General features: G+C 65.6%; 1 protein-coding gene across 19 annotated transcripts in view; it reads right to left on the bottom strand.

The window, feature by feature from the left end:
- Positions 1–23,016, bottom strand: part of TNS1 (tensin 1) — a 65,654-nt gene extending 42,638 nt beyond the window's left edge. For 3 of the 19 annotated variants that reach the window (XM_075756960.1, XM_075756971.1, XM_075756966.1), the window contains exons 1-4: positions 19,928–19,975; positions 16,346–16,460; positions 14,942–14,979; positions 191–229 (exon numbers count right to left, since the gene is read on the bottom strand). In XM_075756960.1, coding sequence (XP_075613075.1) covers positions 191–229; positions 14,942–14,979; positions 16,346–16,460; positions 19,928–19,960 — 225 coding nt within the window. In that variant the 5' untranslated portion in view covers positions 19,961–19,975. Of the gene's footprint in view, positions 1–190; positions 230–2,807; positions 2,964–7,444; positions 7,626–8,113; positions 8,196–14,941; positions 14,980–16,345; positions 16,461–19,927; positions 19,976–22,905 lie in introns of those variants that run through there. The other 16 variants (XM_075756952.1, XM_075756956.1, XM_075756955.1 and 13 more) reach the window with 10 other exon arrangements.
- Positions 23,017–24,700: the final 1,684 nt, after the last annotated feature.

Raw genomic sequence — 24,700 nt, 5'->3', positions numbered from 1 at the left:
GCCACCGAAATGGGGGGCTGCCATTAGTCCCAGCACAGGACCCCTGCGGTTTTAGGGGCGGGGAACTCACACCCTGACGCCCCCAGGCAGAGAAAGTCCCACGCCCAGTGCAGAACAGGGTGTCCTGTCCCACCCAGCATCCCCAGAGCCCTGCCTGCCACCCACGGCTCACGGCGGGGGGCTCGCTTACCGGCTCATAGTTGACAGTGGGGGAGCAGGGGGTCACAGCCTGCAAGGAAGCAGAAAGAGGGCCAGGATTAGTCCCTGCAGCCCCCAGCCCAGCACAGGGCATGGGAAGGGGCCGGGCTGCAGCATCCACACACATACCCCCCTCCCTGAGCAAACCCAGTGCCTCCCCAAGGGGGTGACAGGGGCACCCATGGCAGGCAGCGTCCTGAGGTCAACACTGGGCTCCCCGGTAAACGGGAGCGGGCTCAGGGCCGCAGCGGCGGTGCCATTCGTCCTTGGCCAGGGAACCCGGGCAGCCCCAGCCCGGGTGGGCACAGAAGGGCACGGCACGGCGCAGGGCGGCTGCCTGATGCCAAGAGCAGCTCCTGGAACAAACCCGAGCCCGACCTCGTGAGTGCTCCTGCAGCCGCCAGCTGAACAGCCCAGCTATTGTTACCTTAATTACCAGCGGCAATTACTGACAATTAACCTTGGGTTTTGCGTGCACCCCAGTCCGATGGGAAGCAGCGGCATGCCGGGGTGGGAGAGGCAATGCCTTGCTTCTCAGTGCTGGGGGCCACGGGAATAGCCGCTCCAGCCCCGCGTTGGCCTGCAGATGCCGACCGTAGTGGGGGGGGGGGGGGGGGTGATCTGGGGCACTTTTTCCCCTCCGAACCACTCCCCGTGCGTCCCCAGGAGAAGTGACCCCCAGCCAGCCATCCCCTGCCCTATCCCAGCATCAAGCCAATGTGCCAAACATCACTCAGCAGCTGGTCCCTCACCACGACAGCACGGGGACCCCCCCACACTCTGCTCAGCCTCCCCTGCCCTGGGGCATAAAAATCAGGATTTGCCCCAAGCGCTCTACTTGGAGCACCCGGATCCCGCCCCATCCCAGGTCCCACAGGGTGATGCCCAGAGCCTGCCCCCTCCACGGCCGCTGGCCTGTTCCCATCCCGCCTCCCTGTTTTCTTCAGGGGTTGTTCCTCCTCCTCCTCCCGCTCCCTTCCTCTGCGTATTATTATTATGATTTTATTCTAATGCAGAAATGCTTCCATAAAAGGCCCCTTTCCCTGCCCCGCGGCGCTGGCCCCACGCCAGCCTCCCTGGAATGTTCTCCGGCAGCGAGTCACTGCGGACGGGGCCGGCGAGGGCCATGCCGTACCCCGCACTGTGCCCCGCACACCGCCGTGCTCTTGCCCCAGGGATGCTCAACCAAGGGCCCCCGGCCCCCACCCAGCCCCAGCTCCCGAGGCCGGTGACGGGGGAGATGTGCAGCTTCCCCATCGTGGGGACACGCCAGTCCCACGGACAGGTAACATCCATGCCCACCCCTCCTCTGCTTTCAGCACCAGGTTTGCAGGCTACAAATGCTCCTTCAGCTGGAGAAGGGAGAAAACTGGGGTGCCCGTGGTGTAGTTCCCTGCCTAGCGGATTCTCTGATGTCTAATATGGGCTTGTGCTCACCCGACACCACTCCTCCCATCCACAGGAGACACAACCCCGGCTGTATGGCACTCTCTCATCCCAGAAAGGCAGTTTTACGAGGACTGCAGGAACGTAACACTGTTTTCAGCTTTCATCCCTCTCTCCAGTCTGGCTCAAACATACCCTGGGTTCAGGGAGAACCACCTTGAACCTTGCCCCATGCAACGGACCCCTTCCTAGGCAAGCCGAGCTCCTGGCCCCAGGGGTGCAGGAGCATCCCTCCTGCCCCACAGGATCAGTGAGAGCATTGCCCTGCACAGGACCGCTGCCACCTCCATCCCCAGGGACCCCCGCGTGCCCCTGTGCAAGCAGGGGTGGGAAAGGCGGGGGGACCTGCACACCCCTGGTCCGGGTTTCGCCTCTCGCAGCAGACACAGCAGCCTTTCTTCTCCCCCCCACCGGTGTTTGCATTCCTGCCGCCTGGCCCCCGCCGCCGCGACCCCACCGCCCGGCAGCCCTGCCCAGGAATGCGAGGAACGAGGCGCAGCGGGGCTGCCGCCCACCCCACCAGCCCCCCACGGTCCCCTGCCCGCCCACCCGGCCCCCCAGGTTGCAGCCCCGTCCTTTCCAGCAGCTACATCCTATGAGCCACTGCCTTGAGCCAAGCAGCAAAATCAGTTCCCTGGCCCACAAGGCCCCATGGCCATGAGCGGTGGGGACTCTCTGATGTTTCGTAAAGGGTTGGGCACACCCTGAAGCCTTCCCCCGGAGAGCAGCAATGGGCTCACTCACTTATAGCCAGCTGTCACCATACCTAGAGAAACTTGATACCCTCAAGATGTCCAAGCCCAGAAGTAAACACCTGGCCAGCAAACCCTTGGCAGCCCCTGGCCACGCTGCCCCAGGGCAGAGCAGCCCACAGGAGCCCTCCTCCACCAAACCCCAACGGCTGCAGCTCGGGGACCAGCCTCTGCACCCCAGATCTTCATCAGTTCACAAGCACTGAGTGAGGCTGGCGGGATGCGGACATCCACCATATACCTGGTGATGAGACACCCCAGAGACTTCTCCATGCGGCAACCACCACTTGCATCTCCCTCCCTCCCAAACCCATCTTCTCCCTCCTCCTCCTCCCTCAGCAAAATAACCCCTGCAACTGCGGAGGTGCCCAGAGGCATCCCTGCGGGTTGTAGGGCTGGGAGGAGACAAACCTCCATGGAGGGGCCCTGCGATTCGGGAGCGGGCTGGATCAGCGCAGCACTGGGCAACGGGGTGGGCTGGGGGAGCACAGGGGTCCCCCTGCAGCCAGGCTGCTGGAGCTGGGCGAGCGCTGGCCCACAGCCCACAGCACCGCCTGCCTGGCTGCCGGTGGGCGATGCAGGCCCATCTCTGACGCATATCCCTTCCTTTGGGTGGCGGTTTTTGTTTTTCCCTTCCCCAGGAGCTCTGATAAACATTCCCAAGCCAGCCGATATCCGGGCCGGTGCTGACCCTTGCAATGCCGGGAGCAGCCACCCCACCCCGCACACAGACCATGGCACACCGGAGCTGCTTCCCACAGCCAGGCGCCAAGGTGCCAGCAAGCGAGCCCGGCTGGTGCGGTCATAGCCAGAGATGTGCTGTCAAAGGGGACCCCCCCACTGTCAAAGACTCCCCCCTACAGCAAACCGGGATCAGGCAGGCTCAGCTCCCCTGGCCCCCCTACCCAGAAGGGATGTGGACCACGAAAGAGGAGAGCAAGACACTGTGCTCCCTCCAGCCCCCAGAAAGGGGGTTCCCTTCCCAAACCACCCTGTGGGTTGGAAACGCAGTTGCCAAAGAGGATGGTGACTCAGTGGCCAGATCAGCGTCCCGCGGGACGATGCTGGGGTGGCACCAATGCCAGCTCAGCCCACGCCAGGTCCCCCCTGCCCACACCACGTGCTGCCTGCTCCTGCCCTCGCATTTCTTGCTGCTCTGACAAATCTCCTGTTTATGCAACAAGTCCCCGGCGGGAGGACAGCATGTTTCCATCCACGCTCGCTCCCCCCCTCACCCCAGCTCCACCCTGCCCAGCACAGCCCCAGTGTGTGATGCACAGGGCAGCTGCACGGAGCCTCAGCCTGGGAGTCCCGGGGAGGGGGCAGCACCCCGGCACCACACAGCCCCCCTCCGCCCCCACCAGCATTCAGGGTCTCTGCTGCTTTTGGGGGTTCTCCCCTCTTTAACCAGCGGCTGTGCCGAAGGGCTGGGGAGCAACTTGGCCAGTGGCTCAGGGTGAGTCAGGCTGGGCTGAGGGGAGGGCACGGAGGTCTCGCTGCTCCCAGGCTTCCCTCTGAGCATCCCTGGCCCACGCCGCAGCTGGGCCAGGGACTGTCACCATGCCACCCCCTCTGTACCAGGATGCCTGGCAGCGCCTGTGCCAGGGCGGAGGCCACCAGGCTGCCCCACCCCTGTATTGCCCAAGAGATGCTGGTGGTACTTGGGGAGGGTACCGCACAGCAAAAAGCCACCACGATGCCACAGACATCCCCCAAGCTGGGACAGACCCCATCCCTCTATCTCCCCCCCTACTAGAGCTCCCATCCCCAGGGAGCCACCCTGGGACCCATCGCCACCAGGAAGGCAGCAGGGCCAGGAGAGAGATCACCCAGTGCACTCAGCCATGGAGATCAGGAACGAGATACCATGGGTGACACCAGCCCTTCCATCCCGCAGCAGCCCCAGGGGGCCACTACCAGCACCCCAAAGCATCCTGGGACCCACAGCACAGCCCAGAAGGTGATGGCCACCAGCAGCCCAGGCCAGTAGCCCTGGGCACAGGGAAGTCAACACACAGGGAAGCTCTGAAGGGTTGCGATGGAGGCAGCTGCACCAAAATAGCCCTGGTTTCAACCCAAATAAGGGCAGGTCCCAGCTCTGGGTGGTTTGAGCAATCAGCCCCAGGGCTGCCAAGTGCCAACTAGGGGAAGGGGGAAAAAGTAGCATCCACAGACCTTTTTGGGGGCAAAAAGAGGGTTTTGGGGTCAGGAGGGAAACAGAGGCACCTCCACATGCCCAGGACAGGGGCTGGCCCTGTTCTGCCAGCGGGTGCTGGCTCAGCACAGGGCTGGCCACCCGCGGGGATGTGCTGTGCTCCAGTGCCTAAAAAGGCAACATCTGCAGGCAACGGGTCTGGATCCGGCCCCACAGGCCAGCGCCTGCCTGGCACCAGCCCCACAGCCCCAGCCATGCCCTGCTGACAGCACCCACCCATGGGTGCTGCCACCCCACTGCAGGGACTCCACAACCAGCTTGCCCCAAGGGAGAGCATGGGGTCACTGCACCCAGCCCGCCCCAAGGGAGGGTAAGAGGGTGCCCCCTGGCCCCTCATCAACCCCCCCAGCCCCAAACCGGCCACTGGGATTGGCCAGAGAGCAGCTCCCACACCAGGGATTGGCCAGGAGCAGGGTCACACTGGGATTGGTTGAGACACAGTCTGCTGCAGGGGGCTTCACCAGGATTGGTCCATGCACAGGTTCTTTCATGGGACTGGTCAGCACCTGGATTCTCACCTGAGATTGGTCAGTGCACGGTTTCTCACCCAGGATTGGCCAGCACATGGATTCTTAGATGGGACTAGTCAGTGCATAGATTCTCACAGAGGATTGGTCATGGATTCTGACACGGGATTGGTCAGAGCACTGATTCTCATGCAGGATTGGCCAGAGCAGTGATTGCAGCACAAGATTGGTCAGTACATGGATTCTCACAACTGGTCAACAAATGGATTCCGACATGGGATTGGCTGGGGCATGGGTACTCATGGGGGATTGGCCAGCACAAGGGCCTATGAAGCAGGCAGGTTGGCTGCCTGCGCTCCATCGTGAGCCCTGTGTGGGACCTGCCCCACCGATCCCCTCTGCCATGCTGGTGGAGCACCAGGCAAGCCCCATCCCTTGGCACAGAGGCCCCACTGCGGGCTTTGGGCTGCCCCGTGGCATCAGGGGCACCTGCCAGCACCCATGGGACTGTGACCCACCTCAAGGGGTGGTCAAGGTGCCAAAATAAGCCCTCGCTACCACAGGGGGTCTGTGTCCCCTAGCACCGAGCCCAGAGGCTCCCGTCACGTGGGAAAGCCCCGAGCAGATGGACACTGGGATCAGTGCTGTGTCCCCACCCCACAGAGCTGAATATGCTGCGGTGAAACTGAACCACTGTGAGGCACCCCCAAAACTGATGTCCCCCATCTATGGTGTTGGGGGGTGTGGGAACAAGAGGGGGAAGCAGAGATGGAGCCGCTGCCCCCTGCCCAGGGGCTGTGCAGTGGGGCTGCTCATCTCCCTGCACCCCAGCAACCAGCAAGGTGGCTCCGGTGCTGATCGGGGGCTGCCGTCACTGTGACGGGATGCGCCAGGGATGGGCTGCAGGAGGCCAGGCACGGGACAGTGGCAAAGCAAGCAGGAGGGTGGCCCAGGGCAGGGCACAGCTCTGGTCCAGCAGCACCCCTAAAAAAGGCAGGGTGCAAATGGACACCCAGCTCGGGACCCGAAAACAGGGGGACACAGAGGGGCACGGCCCCAGGCGCAGCACCCTGCCCAGGGATGGGCAGCAGCCCCACGGGGCAGCAGGAGCCCTGACCTTCCTGAAACAGGGGCCAGCAGGATCGCTAACGAAGAGGCTTCATTAGAGGGTGTGGGCTGGGGGCTTCTTTTCTCCTGACCCACTTTCCCCGGGGGTGTCACCCCAGGGATGGCTTCAGACTCCAGGGAGGGCACACACAGCCCCCCAGTGCCACCACGCTGTAGGGACAAGGGGTACCTGCTCGGGTGCCCCCCAGCACCCCCAAACTTGTCACGCAGCAGATACCACCCCAGCAACCTCCATGATGATCCGGGGGGCGCAGCCACTGTCACCCCCCTGTCCCTGTCAGCTGCCCCCCATCACCCACACCGGGGTCACCGGTCCCACACCGGGGGCTGACCCTGATGCCGAGCGGGATCAGGCGCCCCAGGAACGGAGCAGTTCTCTTTTTCTTGTTTTCCCCTTAAAACCGAGAGGGCTGATGCCGCGCTCGGCCGTTTCCTCTCCCAGGAGCACAGCCCAAAAACATCTGCGCCGGGACCTGCCCTGCCGGATTTAACCCTCTGCGGGCCCGGCGGCGGCGAGAGGCCGGGGGTCCCTGCCCGGGGAGGGGGCTGGCACCCGCCGGGGCTGCCGGGCTCCTCGCCACTCATTAACCTGGGGTTTAACCATTGACGGTCCCGCAGCGGCGGGTCCGGGGAGGGGGGTTAACCCGTGGGCTGCCAGGGTGTCCCGGCCCAGGGGCTGCCCCTCCCGCGTCCCCCACCCCGGGGTGACAGGCACCCGCCCGGCATCGCCCGCCCGGCCGTGGGTTAGGAGTGGGGTGCCGGGGGAGGACCCCGCTTTCCCGCCCAGCCCTGGCTCCCCAGGGACAGGTCCCTACGCACTTCGCAGGGGACGCAGAGCCCAGTGCCTCTGTGTGTGTGTGTGTGTGTGTGTGTGTGTCCCGCGAGTCACCGCCCCGGCGAGTTGGGGAGGTGGGCATGGGGGGCACGGCCCCCCCCGAGCCGCTCAAAGGTGCCAGCTGGCAGCGAACCGGCCCTCACCCCCTCCCCAAATCCTACTCCCTGCGAGTACCGCACTTCCCCCCTCCAAACCCCCCCGCACGCCGAGACCCCCTCCAGGGACCAACAACTTGGGACCCCCAACACGGAGGGGCAGCACCCCCCCAGTCACGCACCACCCCACCACCGCTCGGACGTCACGCGTGGCCCCCGGTCCCCTGACGAGATGCCACCGCCCGCAGCATCCCCTCCGCCCCCCGGGGGGGGCTGGGGACCCCCGTGCTCTCGCCGCCCGCCCGTACCTGGTTCATGACGCTCCCGAAATCCATCCGGGGTCTCGCCTGCCTACATCCGAAAGGGACGGCAGCTCAGCCTCACCTGGCCCGGGGGCGCGGGGGGCGGCCGGGGGGCGGCCGGAGGGGCCGGGGGGGAGGGGGGGGCAGGCGGGAGCCCGGCGTCGCCCGGGCGGGCAGGCGTGAAGGCAGACTGCAGGCAGAGCCCCCCTCCCTCCCCGGGCCAAGCCTGGAGAAGGAAGGAAGGAAGGAGGGAGGGAGGAGGGAGGGGAGGGAAGGAGGGGGAGAGACCGAAGGGTTTCGCTCCCCGCAAGCGGGACCCCGGCGATGGAGGGGCGCGGGGGCGTCCCGCCGGCCCCCAGCTCCCCTCCGCACCTCCGGGGCGGCCGGGGGCTGGGGAGCCCGGGGGCGCCGGCCCCGGCCCTGGGGACGAAGGGGGTCCCGGGCGGCTTTTTCCACCGCTCCCCTCCCTCCTCTTGCTCCTTCTCCCTCTTTCTTCTCCTCTTCCCTCTCTCCCCAGCTGCACGGCACGCTCCAAGTCCAGCCCCGCTCCGCTCCCCTCGCCTCCCCCAAAAACGCCCTTAAAGGCAACCGGGAGCCCAACTCGGGCAGCCAGCCCTGGGCGAGGGGTGCTGGCAAGCAGGCAGCCACCCCCCCAAAAAAATATCCCGCTCCCACCTCCACCACCCCTGTCTGCAAAGCGCCTCGCACCCCGGGCTGAGGGGCTGCCGCGGGTGGTGGGGCGCAGCAGGGTCGGGGCCTTATCGCCCCGCGTGACGCCACTGGCGTCCCTGTGCCCTTGGCGGGGGGGTGGCAGGGACGGGGGTGTGAGGCCCAGCTTGGGGCCTTTTCTGCCTGGCACCCCCTGGCACAACTTGGTACCCCCTGCTGCGTATGGGATGGGGTGCTCAATTAGTGGTCCTTGGGTAGCCCGCACCCCCAGTGTTGGGGGGATGTGAAGAGTTACCAGACACATACACGCACACACACAATTAAAAAGCAAAGCCAAAATACTGGAAAAGCCCCGGCTGTCCCTCAATACGTGGAGCCATGCCAGTTCCCGCTTGCCTGTCCCAAACCCAGGGTGCGCCCAGCATCCCCCTTGCCTTCCTCCCATCTCCCATCCTCCTCCTCCCTGGGGGCTCTGTGTGGCGATGGATGGAGCCCTGCTCTCCCTAGCCACCCCTCGGGCAGCCCAGCCCCAGCCCTGCTGCACAAGCAAGTGTTCAGTGCTGGGAGACCCGGGAGCAAAGAGGGGAAGCCCCCAGCGGTGCGGGGCAGGGGGGAGCCCGCCCAGCAGTGCCCCACAGAGTGGCGAGCCAGCCGGGGAGGCGGCGAACCAGACACCCGGCCCAGCGCTGTTGACATTTTCTCACCCAACGCCTCCCCGTTCCTGTTTGCGTTTCCGTCCTCGTGCCGCGGCCTCCGCCAAAAGGCCGGGCCTGGCTTTGCTGGCATGAGGCAGGACGCCAGGGACCCCTCCTGCCTTGCCAACCCCCCAAAAGTCACCAGGGAGGGGTTGGTGGCGAGGCGCTCTCCCTCTACCCTCCTCCAAGACTCCTGCAACATCAATCACCCCCGTGAGTGCAATCCTACTCCAGCAGATCCCGCCCAGCCTCTCTGTGCCTCAGTTTCCCCAGCAGCCAGACAGCGCCGTGGGATGGGAGCACCGAGAGACACCAGCAGACCCTTCCTGCTGCCAAGGACAACGCGCTGGAGCCTTGACATCCCTGGGGGACACTTCTCCTCACCCCTGTCACGAGCAAGTGCCAGCCCCGCTGGCCTCCTCAGCATCCAAGGGCACAGGGCCAGACCCCAACAGCCACCACTATGGGGATAAACCCCCCCGCCAAGATCCACTGGCACCCCCAAAGAAGCCCCCCCAGCACCACAGCCCCCAAAAAGCAGGCATCCCAAAATGAATGGAGCGCTGCAACTGGGACGGAGGGGCAATGAACGCCCTGCGCCATGGGAGCTGGGCACAGACCCCGGCTTGGCTCCGGCACAGATCCCCACACGGATCCCCCCAGCCCTGGCTCCTCAGGAGGCAGCCGCAGGATGGCTCCTGGACCCTGGGAAACACCAGCAGCGGAAGAGCTGGGGCCAGATGGGAAAGTATCAGCGGCCAAGTGGGGTGGAAGTGAGCGGGTGAGCAAAGGCCACTGACAGCACGTTCCCATCCCCAGGGAGGTGACAGGAGCTGTCCCCTGGGGAGATGACGTGTCCCCTTTCCAGGACACAGCCAGAGAAGTCCTGACAACATCCCTGAACTCCAGCCACCAAATACCTCCTGGAGCCATGGGGGCCAAAGCACCAGTGGGAGTGGGTCCAGTAGTTGGCCAAATGTCTCTGGTGGCCCCTGTGCCATGTGGGGTCCCCCCAGCACCCCCAGAGAAACCACCCCCAACCTGAAACAACTCCTCCGCATCCCAAAACAAGTGGCCTCCAGCATCACCACCCCAAATGTCATCAGAAGAAGGGAGACCCAGGGACCAGGCACCAGGGGACGGGTCATCTCCAGAAGTAAAAGCCTGCGGGGAGGAGATGAAGCCCCAGCGTGGGGTCTGTAGAGCCCTTTTTTGAGTCAGACCTGGCTGTTTTGGCATTGGTGCCATCCCTTGGAGGGTGCTGAAGGTCCCTGGGGACCCAGTGCCCTTCCCAGGGCAGGTCCCAGGAGGGGTGGCCATGGGGACATGCAAAGTGGTCCAGGAAAGGAGAAAATTGGAGGGAAACAAGGCAGAGACCCACTGCCAGAGTCCCCATCCAGCCCGAATCCTGCCTCCCACCACCACAGGGCCCTGAGGGGCTGGATCTGACCCTGAGAGCCCCCGAGGAGGGAGGCCGGTGGTCCCCACTGCCTCGGCTGACACCTCCCAGGCCAGCCCTGGCCAGTGCTCACCAGTGCAGCGAGCGTGGGCAGTCTCAGCATCCTTGCTGCCCTGCCCACTCTCCCTGCACCCAGCAGCACCCGGAGGGTGCAGAGAAGGGCCCCAGCTCCTCCAAGCAGCAGAGCTGACACACACACACCCCCCCCTGGAGCTGAGAGAGGCCGAATATTTGGGTGGTGACGTAAAGAAGAGGAAAAAGGAAAGAGGGAGAAAAAGCCCCAGAACGCCCTCCAGGACCCACTGCACAAACACGACCTGGCATGGCACCGGGGCAGGGCTGACCCTCACAGCCACCCCGGCTGGGCCTGTGCCAGGGCCAAGGACACATTCCTGCAGCATTCCTTCCCCCCCCACCCCACCCCCCCCCCCCCCCCCCCCGCCCCACTGCCTGCTCTGTTGTGGAGACCAGGGATGTTGCTAATTATCTGTCCCGAAGCAGCGAGAAGGTGGCTTTTAACGGGGCATTGGGGACAGGGACCGGACGAGCAGCTCCCCGTGTGACTGACACGTCATCCCCTCTGCTGCAAGGCAGGAGGCTGCATGACAGTGGCTGGGGCGGTGAGTGGGGACGGGTCAGCCACGAGTGGGGATGGGTCAGCCACATATCCCCTAGCATGAGCCCACCGCAGCTGGGACATGGATGTCCCCTCCCTGCAGCCACCGTTCCTGGCACAGCCACAGGCAGCCCACGATGCACGGCCTGGCAGTGCACCCCAGCACTGCCCGGAGCCCCCAGCCACGGCACAGCTGCGGGGCGCCCACCACCACGAGTCAAGCCTGCCCAGAAGGGTCCAACCGCTCCCTGCCTCAGTTTCCCCACCTGGCCCTGACTCGCTTTGCAGGTATGGGGGTCTCCAACACCAGCTGAGGGCAGGAGATGCACATCCTCTTTGCCAGCACCACACGTCCCAGCACGGGTCCCACTGCGTCCCCCAGCTTCCCAAGGGCCCGTCGGCACCACGGGCACAGGGAGCGATTGCTCTGGCCAGGATGCGCCTCACTGCCTGGCCCTGGCCCCGCTCCAGCCCCCAGTTTAATAATGGACAAATCTCCCACCCCCGGAGTCCCTTCGCAGGGGGCACTCAAAAAACAAGCTGGGCCTGGCACGAGGCCAGCGGGGATGGATGGCACTGAGCTGGGAGCACACGCGTGTGACTGCCCACCCGTGTGCAAGCACACTTGTGCACACAGATGGGTGCTCTTGCATGCAAAGTCACACGCACATATATGCATCTGCGAGCATACATGATCATGCACATGCATGCACACAGATGATCGTGCAAACACACTCGTGCTCAGGCACACACACGCTCACACACGTGTTTCACATGCACAGACACACACATACTCACACACATGGCCTAGCAGCCTGGCACAGCTCCAGTGCCTGCTGTCAGCTCCCCGGGGGGAGACACTGGGGGACAAGACAGCCCCCAGGTGCCTTGGCCCCATGCTATGTGCCGTGCCTCAGTTTCCCCTCTTGGCACAGCCCGGCAGCCCCAATCCCCCAGGACCTGTGGGCCCCAGTGTGGCACAGGGCGAGCGGGGCACGCTGAAGCCCCGCCAGGCCCAGGGGCTGGCACAGCTGCCAGTTCCCAGAACCACCCGCCGGTGATCGCCAGCCGATTCGGCAGCCAAATGCCGCAGCCCTCCACTTCCCCCAGCCAAACCAGCTGTCACCAGGCCAGCTCCCACCATGAGGAGAAGCATCGTTGCCCATCTTTTCTCAGCCTCTCCAAGCAGCATCATGGCAAAATTCAGCCCCAGTCGCAGCGAGCACATCCTGGGGAACAGGGACGCCCCCAGCACCTCCCTTGCTCCATGATTTGGGACATGCCTGCACGGCCCTACTGCCTGGAGGGTCCTCGGGCTCATCCCTCCATCCCGGCTGGAAGGGCGGTGTCACCACCAGATCCTGGCTGTGCCACAGCCAGATCCTGTGCTGGCTATGTGACCAGCATATGCCAACACATGGGCTCACCCACGCCTGACTGCTGCCACGGAAAGCACTGCACCCCATGCTGTGTCCCCCACCTCCAGCTGCCCCCAGCCAGGGCTCTGTGACTCAGTTTCCCCACTTTTCAAAGGAAGCTACACCCCCCCCACTGCTTTGGGCAGGCAGTTTTGGTGCAGGGAGGGGGCAGGCTGGGGAGGGTCAGATACACACCAGTGTCCGTCCGTCCGTCCCCTTCGGAGGGAGGGAGGTTTGCTAAGCAAGGAAAAATCCCTGAGCAGAGGGGCCGGACGCGAGAAGGGCCTTACATGGGCATGGGAACGGCGTCGTGCCTCCCAGCCGATGTGTGTGCGGCTGCCCCAGCCCCCCCCCAGAGCCGCCCACAGGCGCCAGGCACCCTGCCAGCATCAGTGCCACTGTGCGGCACCACCGCTGTACCCCCCACTGTCCCTCGGGCAGGGGGGGACCTCGAGGGGTGCAGGTCATTGCTGGGACACAGGTTCTGCCTGCCTTGGCACAGCTCTGCCCGCTCCCCGCCTCCTTGGGGACATGGCACTTGCCAGCACCTCAAAACTTCCCTGGTGTCCCCACATGCACCCCAGTGCCCCCCCCCCAATATCCCCATCACACCCATGATACCTCCTGGCACCCCACACCCATCACCCCCAGTACAACCCCTCACACCCTGCCAGCCCCCCTACCCACACCCCCTATCTCTCCCCTCTCCCCTCCTCCCACCATACCCAGTCCATTTGGGGTTTGTAACTGGGAGCTACCCCCCAACTGGGCCAGAAGGCAGCTGGTCGGGAGCCGGCTGTGCTGGGGGGCAGCCATGGGGTCGGGGCAGGTCCCAAGGGGGTAAATATGGGGACCAAGGGGAAGATGCTGTGAACAGGATGGTGGGACAGGCTCCAGGGCCAGGAGCCACCGGAGAGGGACACACCGGGATCCTGGCAGCATCTCCAGGACGGCAGGAGGAAGCGTTCGGGGGTACAGCTGCCAGCACTTTGAGGGTGAGCCCATCTTCCCACTCCAAAGCACCCTGGGGGCGCAGGGGTTAAATGTGAGGGGCTTCAGGTAGACAAGAGGCCGTTTTTGCTCTGTGCCAAGCCCCCTCCCCACACGCACCCTCCCTGGAGACCCTACAATAACAAGTCGGTGTGTGAGTCAGCTGGCCGCTTGCCCGGCCGGAGGAGCCCCTCCCTGGGCGCTGGCCCAAAGGAGCTCTGCAGAAGGTCCCTGGCCCCGGCCTCATGCACGCGCCCCCCCCCCCCCCCCCAGCAGCACACCCCTCAGCCAGCCGGCCCCACCAAGGGGGCTCCAGCTTCCAGTGAGCGTGGGAAGGGTGATGGAGGCTAATGAAACACAGCCGGCCACAGGACCGAGCTATAGGCTGCCTGTGCGCGCAGGCTACCCAGATGCTGGGACGCTGGTGTGACCCCCTCTTGGTGCACAACCCTGTATCAGACATCAGAGAATCCCCACCGGGTGCATACCCAGGCACACGTGCTTCCCGACACTTCTTTCTGCCTGGAAACCACTGGCAGATGCTCCCCACCGCTGCCTGCCGTACTGTGGGCATCCCCCCACCCTGCACCACTCTCGTCTCTCCCAGTGGCACCCCTGCATCACATCAGAGGCACCCCCTCTGGCCTCAGACCCCGGGCACCTCTGGCAGAAGGTCCCCAGGGTGGCACAGGGTCCTGGGGTGGCACAGGGTGAGTGCTGGGGTTTGCACAGGGCCCCCAGGGTGGCACAGCCTCCCGGACACCTCTGCCCTGCCCGCTCAGGTCCCAGGGTGCCGGGCACAACCCCAGGGTGCCCCCGCAGCCCCCACCTCCTCCAACACTCCAGCTGGGGCTCAGAGCCAGGGCTGCTCCTAGCGCCTGCCCTGCAACACCACCCACGCCGCGGCACGCTGCGAAGCCCGACGTGTGCCTGGCCCCCGGCACAGGCACCCCCCCTGGGCCCTTCCTCTCCCTCCCTGCCCGTCCGGGCACAGGCATGGGCACAGGCACGTTCCAGCCTACGCTGCCTGCCCGGGGTGCACCAGCCTTTTCCCGCCCGAGATGCCAGCCCCAGAGCTGGCTGGCACACATGCCTCCCCAGGGATTCAGGAACACGCAGCCTCCCCTGCCCCGGCAGCAGGCACCATGCCCACCTCCAGCTCCCCGGGAAGCCTGGGTTGCCGTGGGGACCCTCTCCACCAGTGCGGCAGCCGGACAGACAGACATCACCACCGGGCATCCTCGGCTCCACTCCCTCCTGCCAGCGAGATCCGCCCCCGGCGGCGCTGGGTATCGGGAGAGGTGCCCAGCCTGCGTGCATGCTGCGGGCAGAACTCTGCCACGGCGCATGGCACCTGCACGCAGCAGCACCCACCCTGGCAAAAGGCACCCCACTCCAGGTGCTGGGGCACAGATCCCTGCCAGCCCCCTCTGAGAAGGGCTGCACCCCAAAACCCGGCCCCATACCCGGATAGGCAGGTGTTGTCAGGGGCCAGGCAGCAGGATGGCACTGCCAGCCTCAGCCGCTGGTGACACCACCACCAGCCCGCCCGGGTGCCCATCAGGCAGGGTCAGCTGGCACCGACTGTGGCATTCCCCCTCTGGGTCCCCAGTGTCCCCAGGCAGGGACGGGCACACCTTGGGGCGCCGGCCTTACCTTGGCTTGGCACTTGGTGTGGCAGGAGAGCTTGCAGCCTGCGGGCGAGAGAATGGGGAGAGGGTTAGTGGGGGCAGGAGAGGGGGCATTGCCAGGGGGCAGCCCATGGGCACCCCACGTGCAGGGCAGTACGGGGTTGGCACCCCACGCTGCAAGGCTTGGAGCACCCTGGCACTGGGCTGCCAGGACATGCACATATGCACGTGGATGCCCGCACCTTGCACACACACATGCATGCTCCAGGTGGCACCCGCACGGCACCATGTGCACACGCATGCAGCACTCGGGCACAAACCCATGCACATGAGCCTCTCCCCCATAGTGACAACGAGCCAGCGAACACGCGCATGTGCAAATCCCAGTGCCCAGGGGTTAATAGCATGAAGGGAGGCCGTGCACAGACATGTCTCACGAGGCCTCGTGCGTGCACCGGCATGCACGAGAGTGCCGCAGGGGTGCTGCCAGTGCCCATGTCCCCGCCTGCCCACGCGCTACTGTTGCACGCCTGTGCCCGTGCCCCTGCAGAGGACGGCATGTGCACACAGTCAGTGCGGGCCCGTACGTGGCACTGCTGGGGACACGCACTTATATAGGGCAGCACCATGCTGCCTGCAAATCTGTATGTTCCGTCCCCAGGGGATACAGGGGTCCCCGCGTGGCATGGCCCCAGCCATGGCCACCCCCCAGGCCCTGTCCGTCCCCCCCAGGCTGTTTCCTGCAACGAAGGAAGCCGCATTGTTCCCGCCGCCAGCAGCATTTCCACCCGCTGCCCCTCGCACGGGGCTCAGCGGCACCGCACACGTGCAAGGGGCCGCAGCACTGCCTGTGTCCCACCAGGCACCACGGGCAGCGAGCATGGCATAGGGCATGAGCACCCACCCATGCACACAGGCCTACATGCGTGGGCACACTTGTGAGGGGGACAGTTGCACACTCGCTGCATGCACATGCAGCTGACACGTGGCCATATGCACACTTGCAAGTGCCTCCACATGCTGTCCTCACCTCCCAGCCACCTTCCTGCCCACAAAGCCATACCCACATGTTCTTGCACACCCACGAGCTCCTCCTCCAGCACAGGCACACACACCCATGTGCACACAGGTTGGCACAGGCACATGTGCCCACTTTCACATCCTTGTGCACGCAGCTGTACATGCAGGTACAGACATGCATGCACATCTGTGCACATGCTTGCACACACACATGCACACACAGATGCGTGCCATGGGGCACTCGCACACTTTGACACCACTCGAACACACACCAGTGCCTTCACAACCACGCACGCTCACCTGCAGCCTGCTGCACAAGCACCAGTGCACGACAGCAGCTCCATGTGAGCACATGCACCGTTCTCCCACCTCCCCCCAGCACACACGCGTGCCCGCACCCCCGGCTCACCTCGGCAGGTGCTGCCCTGGCGCGTGATGGCCTGCCGGCAGATCCCACATGCCTTCACCTTCTTGAAGCTCGTCATCTTGAAGGCGTGTGCCGGGGGGGCCTCCAGGTCCTGGGGCTGGAGGGACATGGGGCTTCGTCAGCAGGAACGAGGTGGCATGGAGACCTGGGCACCCAGCCCTGCCCTGCCTCAGTTTCCCTCTGAGCAGGGTGTCATCCTCCACCTACCCCCCCACGTGAAAAACTGCGCGTGTGTCCCGCACCCCATCACCCTCGTGCCCTCTGCGGCAGGGCCGCGGCCATGGGGCTGTGGGGCGGTGGGCACGGCGTGCGGGGACCTCGGCTCCTGCCCGTGTGGGCAGGGGGAGTGCGGGGGGGGGGGGGAACGACAGTGGGGGGGGAGGGTGGCAGTGTGGGGGGGAGGGGGGCAGTGCGGGGGGGGGGGCACTGCACCCCCCACGGCCGCGGCCCCTTTAAAGAGTCTCTGCCGCCCCCTGGCGGTGAGTGCCGGAGGGGTGTGCGCACACGCAGGCGCTTGTGTACACACTGCATGCACACACACGAGCACATGCACGGTGGCGTGGATGTCTGTGCACACGTGTGCGAGCATCTGTGTGTGCACATACACGTGTGCGTGCGCGCGCAGGCACGTGCGCACACACACAGCTGTGCACTTGTGTCTCCCTGCGTGTTGGCGCACGTCTGCATTCGCATGTGTGTCCTTGTGAATGCGCGCCTGTGCGCAAGCGTTTCTATGAGCGCACGTGTGCAGACACAAGTGCGTGTACCTGCATGCATGGAGGTGTGAACATGCTCGGACGGACGTACATGTGTGCAAACTTGTGTGCACATGACCACATGTGAATGCACATATGTAAACGTGTGCGTGCACAGATGTGTTTGCATGTATGTGTGTGAATACACAGATCCATGTACGCAAACACGCGTGCACACACCCATGTCAGATGGGTGCCCATGCAGGGGGTGCCAGTGTCATGCTGTGTATTGGGGTGCACGCTGGACAGCAGGTGCTGGGGTTTCCCGGGGGGCTGTATAGGGGGTGTAGTGCCCCCTGAGTGTGAGAGCCCCTGCCCACCCTGTCTGGCACAGCCCACGGTGCGGAGAGACCAATGACATGAGTGTGAGTACAGGATGGATCTCAAGATGTGCAGGTGCCAGGGTGTGAGTGTGCAAGTGTGTGCGAGTGCTCACACGTGGGGGTTGGGGGGATCCTGGCACAGCTGCAGGCAGCCAGCACCCACCCCGACCCCCCTCCTGGCTGTTTGGGGGGGGCACCCCCTGGCAGCGCACCAGCCCTGCCCACCCACCCGCTGCCAGATGAAGACGCGAGCCCCCGTAAATCCGCCTTTTCATGCCAAGACTAATGAGATTAAGCAGAGGCCCGGCAGCCCCCCCCTCGCCCCCCGCTCTCCTCCAGCCTCAGCACCACACCAGAGAGCCAGAGGGGATGGTGCCAAAGTGTCGGGGTGCCAGGTACCCCCCCCAAAAGCTCCCTGCCTCAGTTTCCCCAGTGCACACATGGACAGGCAGACAGCCCACACATGTGCACAGCCTGCCTGCACGTGTGCAAATACCCCCAGGGCTGTAAGCATGCTGCGCGTGCTACACATGGCGCGTGTCAGGGTGCTGCATGCGTGTGCACGCCTGCAGGCGTGCGTGTGCGAGCGTGCACATCCCCACCAGCCACAGCAGCAGCAGACGTGTGGGCAGATTTCCATCTTCCCACATGCAGTTCCATGTGCAATCGTGTGCACACTCACACGGGTTTGTACACTTGTGTGCAAGCCCCTCTTCCCTGGGCACCTGCTCCCGCAGGGCCACTCGCTGCTCCCTTGGCAGCCCCCAGGTGCTTGCGCCACCCTATGAGGGACCAGGGCACACACAGCTGGGTGTACATACACGTGTGCACATGCATGTGCACAGGCATGTTGTAACACCCATCCAGCAGCCGTGGGAAAAGGTCCCCCAGGCCGGGGGCTCCCACGCCGCAGTTGCTGGGTGACAGCGAGGCCCAGCGATGCCATGAGCTCGTTTGCATATGCAAAGCAGCATCTTTGCTGCAGGGTGCCCCGGGAAGAGGCCTTACCCCCCGCTCCCAGGGACCCAGCTGGGATGCCCAGGGATGCCGACGTGTCTCCCACGCACGTACCCCCCACCCTGCCCTGGCCCACACATTAGCACGGGCCTGCTTCATTAACAGCATGATACTGGCTAGGGAAAGAGCTGCCCCCCCCATTCCCACCCCTCAGAGCCCCCTCCGTTTGTCCCGTTGCCAACACCATCCCCATGCCAGGGGGCTGCCAACCCAGTACCCGGCTTTACACCCCCACCTTCCTGCTGCCGGGGGGAGCACCCTGCCCACCCAGTGCTACCCTGCCAGCCGGGGAACCAGCCCATCCCACAAAACAACCTTTTCCCAGCTCCGTACTGGCAGGATCCCAGTTAGCTTCCCTGTCCCCAGGGCTAGAACTACCGTGAGGATGCATAGGGGGGCTGGGGTCCTCTTGGGGATGCCACCCAAGTACCCACCCATGGGTACCCACCTCCAGGGGCCGGCCTCTACACGGTGGGGGGGGGGGCACGGACATCCCTGGCTGTGGGCCCCCCAACACGCAGACCCAAGGAGGCTGGAAGGGGACCCAGGTGTCCTGGGCTGGAAGAGGCACCGGGGAGAGATGCCAGATTAATCAGGAGCTGGGAGGCCTGGGTCCATTGCCCAGCACTGCAGAGGTGCCGGGGGGGGGGGGGGGTGTGTGTGTGAACTGGGACACCCAGTTCCCCTGAGGCTGCAAAGCCAGAGTGGGGGGGGGGGGGGGCACCAGGACACCCGGATCCAGCCCTGTGGGCTGAGACCCACCCAGCACTTTGCACCACGCTGTGCCCCAGGGCCCAGCTCACCGTGGTGACTGGATGGGGGGGGGCAGAGCCCTACACCCCCAGCGCTAACTGGATCCCCCCAGTTTGCCCAGTTTCCTTCCCCTCCAGTGGGGCAGCAGAGCCTCAGCCCCAGGGAATGGCGGGGGCCCGCGGTCGGTGTCGCAGGCTGGGAGCCGTGGGGGATCAGCCCTCCGCCCTCCCCGTCCCCAACCCCACGCCCCTCCCTAGGCACACACACAGGACCCCCCCCAGTCCAGTGTCCCTGTCCCTCATCCCATCCCGGTCCCTCCTTCGTGCACCCCGCAGCCCGGTGCCCACCGCCGCCGCTCTCCCGGGCTGGGTCCCGCTCCACTCCCCCCGGTCCCCGGCGCTCCTCCCGGTCCCGCTCCCGGTCCGGTCCCCCAGCCCCGCCCCGGTGTCCGGCCGTCCCTGCCTGTCTCCGCTCGGTCCCGCTTGCTCCAGAGCCGATCCCAGTCCAGCACCTCCGGTTCCCCCCGCTCCCAGTCCGCCCGTTCTCGTGCAAACGCCCCCGCTCCGTCCCGGTCCCCCTCGCTCCACCCGCAACCAGCCCCATCCACCGCCCGCTCCCGGGACCAGCCCCGCTCCCAGACCCCGCTGCCGGGCCCCACCGCGGTGCTGTCCCGCTCCCCCCCCGGTGCCCCCCGGTGCTGGCGCGGCGGGCCGTACCCAAAGCAGGCAGGAGAGGCAGAGCCCGGTCATGCTGCCCGCGGCGCGACCCCGCAGCCGGCCGAGCCCCCCGGCCCCCCTCGCTCCGCCCGCCCGCCCCGCCCCGGCCCCACGCCCCCCCTCCAGGCGGGGGAGAAGGGGGGTGGCAAACTTCCCCCGACCCCCGCAACGCCCACTGGAACCCCGGCCGAGGTGGCCCCGGGGGTGGCCTGGACCCCCCCACCCTAGCAGAGGGGCTGCGGGACTGGGAGGGCCCGAGTGGGGCTGTGCCTTGTCCCGGCCCCTCTCCCCCCTCACACACACATTTGGGATCCATTTCCTCTGCAGACTCGGGGGGCACCCGCCACCCACCTCATCCCCATCCCTCTCCAGCCTCCAGCGGGTCCTGCGGCGTGGTGTCCCCCCCCATCCCCAGCCGTGTCCCCTGGGTGGTCCCGGGATGGGAGACAGGGAAGGAGCGGCGGACATCCATGTGCAGAGCTGGGGGGCCTCAGCAAGGGGGGAAAACCTCCAGGCAGGACAGAGAGCGGCTTGGCAGCCTGCAGCCCTGACGGGGATGGATTTGGCAGGGGAGTCCCCCAGCCCCTCCTGGGGGGGCTTGGCCGGGTGGCAAATGGTGTATGTCCCCCCACCACCAGCACTGACTCCAGCTCCAGCCTGGAAACTTGTGCTCAGCTGGCCATGACCATGAGGGTGTGAGTCAGGGTGGGGGACGTGCCGGAGGGAAGGACACGCAGGCAGGACGAGCTACCACTGGTGTGGGGACATGGGCACGGTGGGGACATGGGCACAACACAGATGCGGGCACTGTAACGACCCCTACCCATGCCTCAGTTTCCCATCTGTACGCTGCATACAGCTGCCAGCCCAAAAAGGAACGGTAGGGTGGGACAGGGGGGTGGACTACACTTCCTAGACACTTGGGTGGCATCTGACTCCCCCAAAGCGCAGCACCCTCTCCCCAAAATATCTGCTCTCTGCTCCACAGCTTCGCTGTGCCCGCCCAGCCCATGGTAGAGGTATCCCTGTGGGGATGTGCCAGCTGGGGCAGGGGATGGATGGGGACAGCACCCCCTGCCCTCCCAAAGGCCAGCCAGGCCCAGGGGCGGAGGGAGGTTGGGGGTCCTGATCCTGTTCACAGCACCAAACAGGCAGGCAGCGCCCGTCCCCCTCTGTCATTACAGCCTTCATTAATCAGCCTCGTTACTGCCCACAAATGAAAGCCCTACTAGAGAGGGGTGTCCCCACCCCCCCATAAATCACCCCCTCCCATTTAGGGCCATGACAAGCCCAGGCCCCTCAGAAGGAGAGGGACAACGGTCATGCGACAGGGGCAGGGTGGCTGCAGGACATCATGTAGGGCTCATTTTCTCAGCAGGGGGGGCACAGACAGGGGCACTTAGCCCAGGGACACCCCCCATGGGTATCACTGGTGTGGGCATGTACCCCCCGTGCAGGGCCAGCCTTGGCAGGAGTCATCCATGTCCCCCTCCCTGGGTCACCATGTCCCCACATCCCCCACACCCGCTTCCAGCAAAGCTGTCCCTGCACTGCCCTTGGGTGCATGGGGTGCACGCACCCATCACAAAGGTACCCCTCTGAGTACATGCTGGGGCACACTCATGCACGTCACACCTACCACCTAGCACACATGCTGGGAGGCACACACATGCATGCACACCCCCATGAATGGGTGCATGGGCATATGCACAAACCCGCACCCACACTGGGACACACGCCCCAAACCAGCTCCCCGGAGACCTGCTGTGCACTCACACTTGTGCAAGCTGCAGTTCACTCTTGCCCCAGTCCCAGCTGCACACTCGTGAACACGCATACATGAGCACGCATGTGCATTACACACACCTCTGTAAGTCCCTGTTCTCACACCCACATCAGGGACAAACAGACACAGGGATGGACATCGGACCACATAACTGCCACCCCACATCTCACCAGTGCCACCCACCCACCCGCAGCCCTGAGCACCCACCCACGCCCCTGACAGCTCACGGTCCTGCGTCCCCGACACACACTGGGGTCCCCGTACAGCCAGGGCCTCTCCCTCCTCCAGGCTGGGTCCCTGACCTGGCACATACTGGCCTGTCACCACCCTGCAGTGACACTCCCCCGGCGCTGCCTAGCAGTGGCTTTGGCACCCGCTCCACTGGCACGGTGCAGCTGGAGTGGCCCGTGCCACACCGCCAGGCACGGGGCAGCTTCCCAAAGGTTAAGGAACCAAGTGAGGGTGGTACAGCAGGAGCTCAGCACCCTCCACCAGCTTCTCCCCGCCTCAGTTTCCCTGGCACAGCAGCAAAACAGGACGGGTCCCCATGCACAGGGATCCCCTGTGCTGGGCAATCATTTGGCACAGGGATCACACACACACTGGGCGTTGAGGGGCACAGGGATGCCCCACACCGGGTGCTTATGGGCACAGGGTCTCTCATACCAGGCACTTTTTTGGGCACAGGGATCCCACACAGTTGAAGCACTTTACGGGCACAGAGCTCCCCAGTGCCAGGTGCTTATGGGCACAGGGATCCCCCACGCTGGGTATGGGCACAGGGATCTCTCATGCCAGGTGCTTTATGGACACAGGGGTCCCCTCACGCTAGGCACAGAGGTCACCCCACTGTGGGTGCTGTAAGGACACAGGGATCTCAGCAGATCCCTTTGTGTGAAACGCTGTACAGCAGATCCCAGCTGATCCCCTCCAGCCAGGCACTGCAGGGGCCCGCGGGTGCGGGGGGGGGGGGGGGTGACAGTGCCACGCTGAGGGGGGACACAGGAGGGACAAAGGACATGCCCAGCACCCTGGCATGCATATGTACAGTCTAACCCCACGCTGCCCGCAGCAAGCAGAGCCAGTGCCAGCCTGCACTCCCATCCCCCTGCACCCCCCGGAGCCTGCCCCAGTTCCGTGCCCCCCCTCGCAGACCTTGTCCCTAACGCCGTGCCCGGTGGTGCCCGCTTACCTCCCGATGGCGGCAGGCGCGGAGGGGCAGGAGGCAGGACACCAAGGACTTCCCCCAGCGAACCAAGGTGGCAAAGCACCAGCTCAGCCGGGTCATGGTGCCCCTGCCCGGGGGTCACCCGGCCGGGGGGGTGCAGGGGCCGATCCCTCCCCAGGGCACGCTGGGGGTGGGAGGGGGAGGCGGCCAAACCCAGCCGTGCCCCCCCCCGGCTCCAACAAGCTCCGGTGCCCGGGCAGTGCCCAGGAGGTGCCCGGCGGTGGGCACGGGGCCGCGCGGCGATAGGCTGGGGGGCTGCGGTCCCACCGGCCCCTGTCCCCCCCGCCGGTCCCCCAGCGTCTCCTGCGCGCTGGCAGTCAGGCAGGGAGCACCGTGCCCGCCCATGTCCTGCAGTGCTTGGGTGGGAGCCAGCTCCGCCACGCTCCCCCCCCTTCTCCTCCTCCTCCTTGTCCTCCTCCCCCTCCTCCTCTCCGCACGCGGGGCTCGGCACCCCCGGGCTCACCCACCTGCCCCCCGGGTATGGCATCCCCTGGGGTGGATGCCAGATCCTAACAGTGCCCCCTGCTCCAGCCCCCTCTGATTTGGGGGTAGAGGAACATGGACGCCTGGGTTTGATCACAGCTCAACCCATGACCCCCTCCCCGACTCTGCCTCAGTTTCCCCCTGGTACCCCCTCCCCACCCCAAACCCTAAATGGCAGTGCCTGCACATGGGGTGGGGGGGGCTTCTCTGCCCCTCCACTAGCCCACCCCACCCCAGCAACCCACCAAGCCTCTCTTCAGGAGCCTGAGGACATATTCAGGGACCCCCCCACCTAGTGGGGTCCCTCTCCAAGGGAGTGCCCGGCTGATGGGCCCTGCTGCAGTTACAGCGGAACCCCCGCCACAGGGCACCCCAACACACCCCTGGGCACCCCAACTCTGCCACAGGGCTTGCACAGGTCAGGAGGACAGGGTGCACCCCACCCTGCAGCTGCACCGGGGACCCCACGCCCCCTGCACCCATCGGGGTGGTGCCAAGGGGGGCTGGCAGCAGCACCCCCGGATGCCGCGGTGATGCTAGGCAAGGACTCGTCCCCGTGGGGCAGCTGCCGGTGCCAAGCGTGGGCAGCAGCCGAGCCAGGCCTGGGCACTAATTGCATTTGCCCCGGGAAGGCTCCTAACGAACAGCAGTGCAAGGGAGGGGCGCAGGGGCCAGGGGTTTGGGGGGGTCCCACACACTTCACAGCTGTAGCCTGCAGCCCTGCCTGGCACCCCTGGGTGGCAGAGGGCTGGTGGGCTGGGGGTGCAGGGTATGGCCCCCCACCACAAGCACCAGGGAGGTGACATCACTGCTGGCTCCACCGTCCCCCACCCACATTTAATTAGCAGATGGCCCCCGCTCCCCAGGCCCACCCCCGCCAGGCAGCGCCAGGCCTGTGCGGGGCCATTAGCTTTATTGGCTGCGCTGAACGAGGGCCAGGCCTCGTTAATTGAATTGCACCCGCGCCAAGGACAGGCAAGCATCTTCTCCCCTCCCCGGCACCCCGGCACCCCCTCCCTGGCCCTTGGCTGGGGCAGAGACAGGGGACCCAGCTGCCAGGGCGCTGCTGTGGCACCCGCCCCGGTGAGGGGTGGGAAGGGGCATGGCACCCCCACGGGTGTCATACTCCTGCCCGTGGGGTGCCTGGTGTGGGGGCAGGCAGCGCTGGCAGGTGGGTGCAACACGCCCCTCCTGGGAGCCAGGAGGGTGCGGGGAGGCCCAGGCTCCCGCTCGGCATCACTTCCTACTTTCGCTTTGATGCCGAGCTGAGGCCTGG

This window comes from Balearica regulorum, chromosome 6 (genome assembly GCF_011004875.1).
Source record: "Balearica regulorum gibbericeps isolate bBalReg1 chromosome 6, bBalReg1.pri, whole genome shotgun sequence".
Classification (NCBI taxonomy): domain Eukaryota; kingdom Metazoa; phylum Chordata; class Aves; order Gruiformes; family Gruidae; genus Balearica; species Balearica regulorum.
The sequence above is the reverse complement of the archived record's forward strand: the minus strand, read 5'-3'. Positions and strand labels throughout refer to the sequence as shown.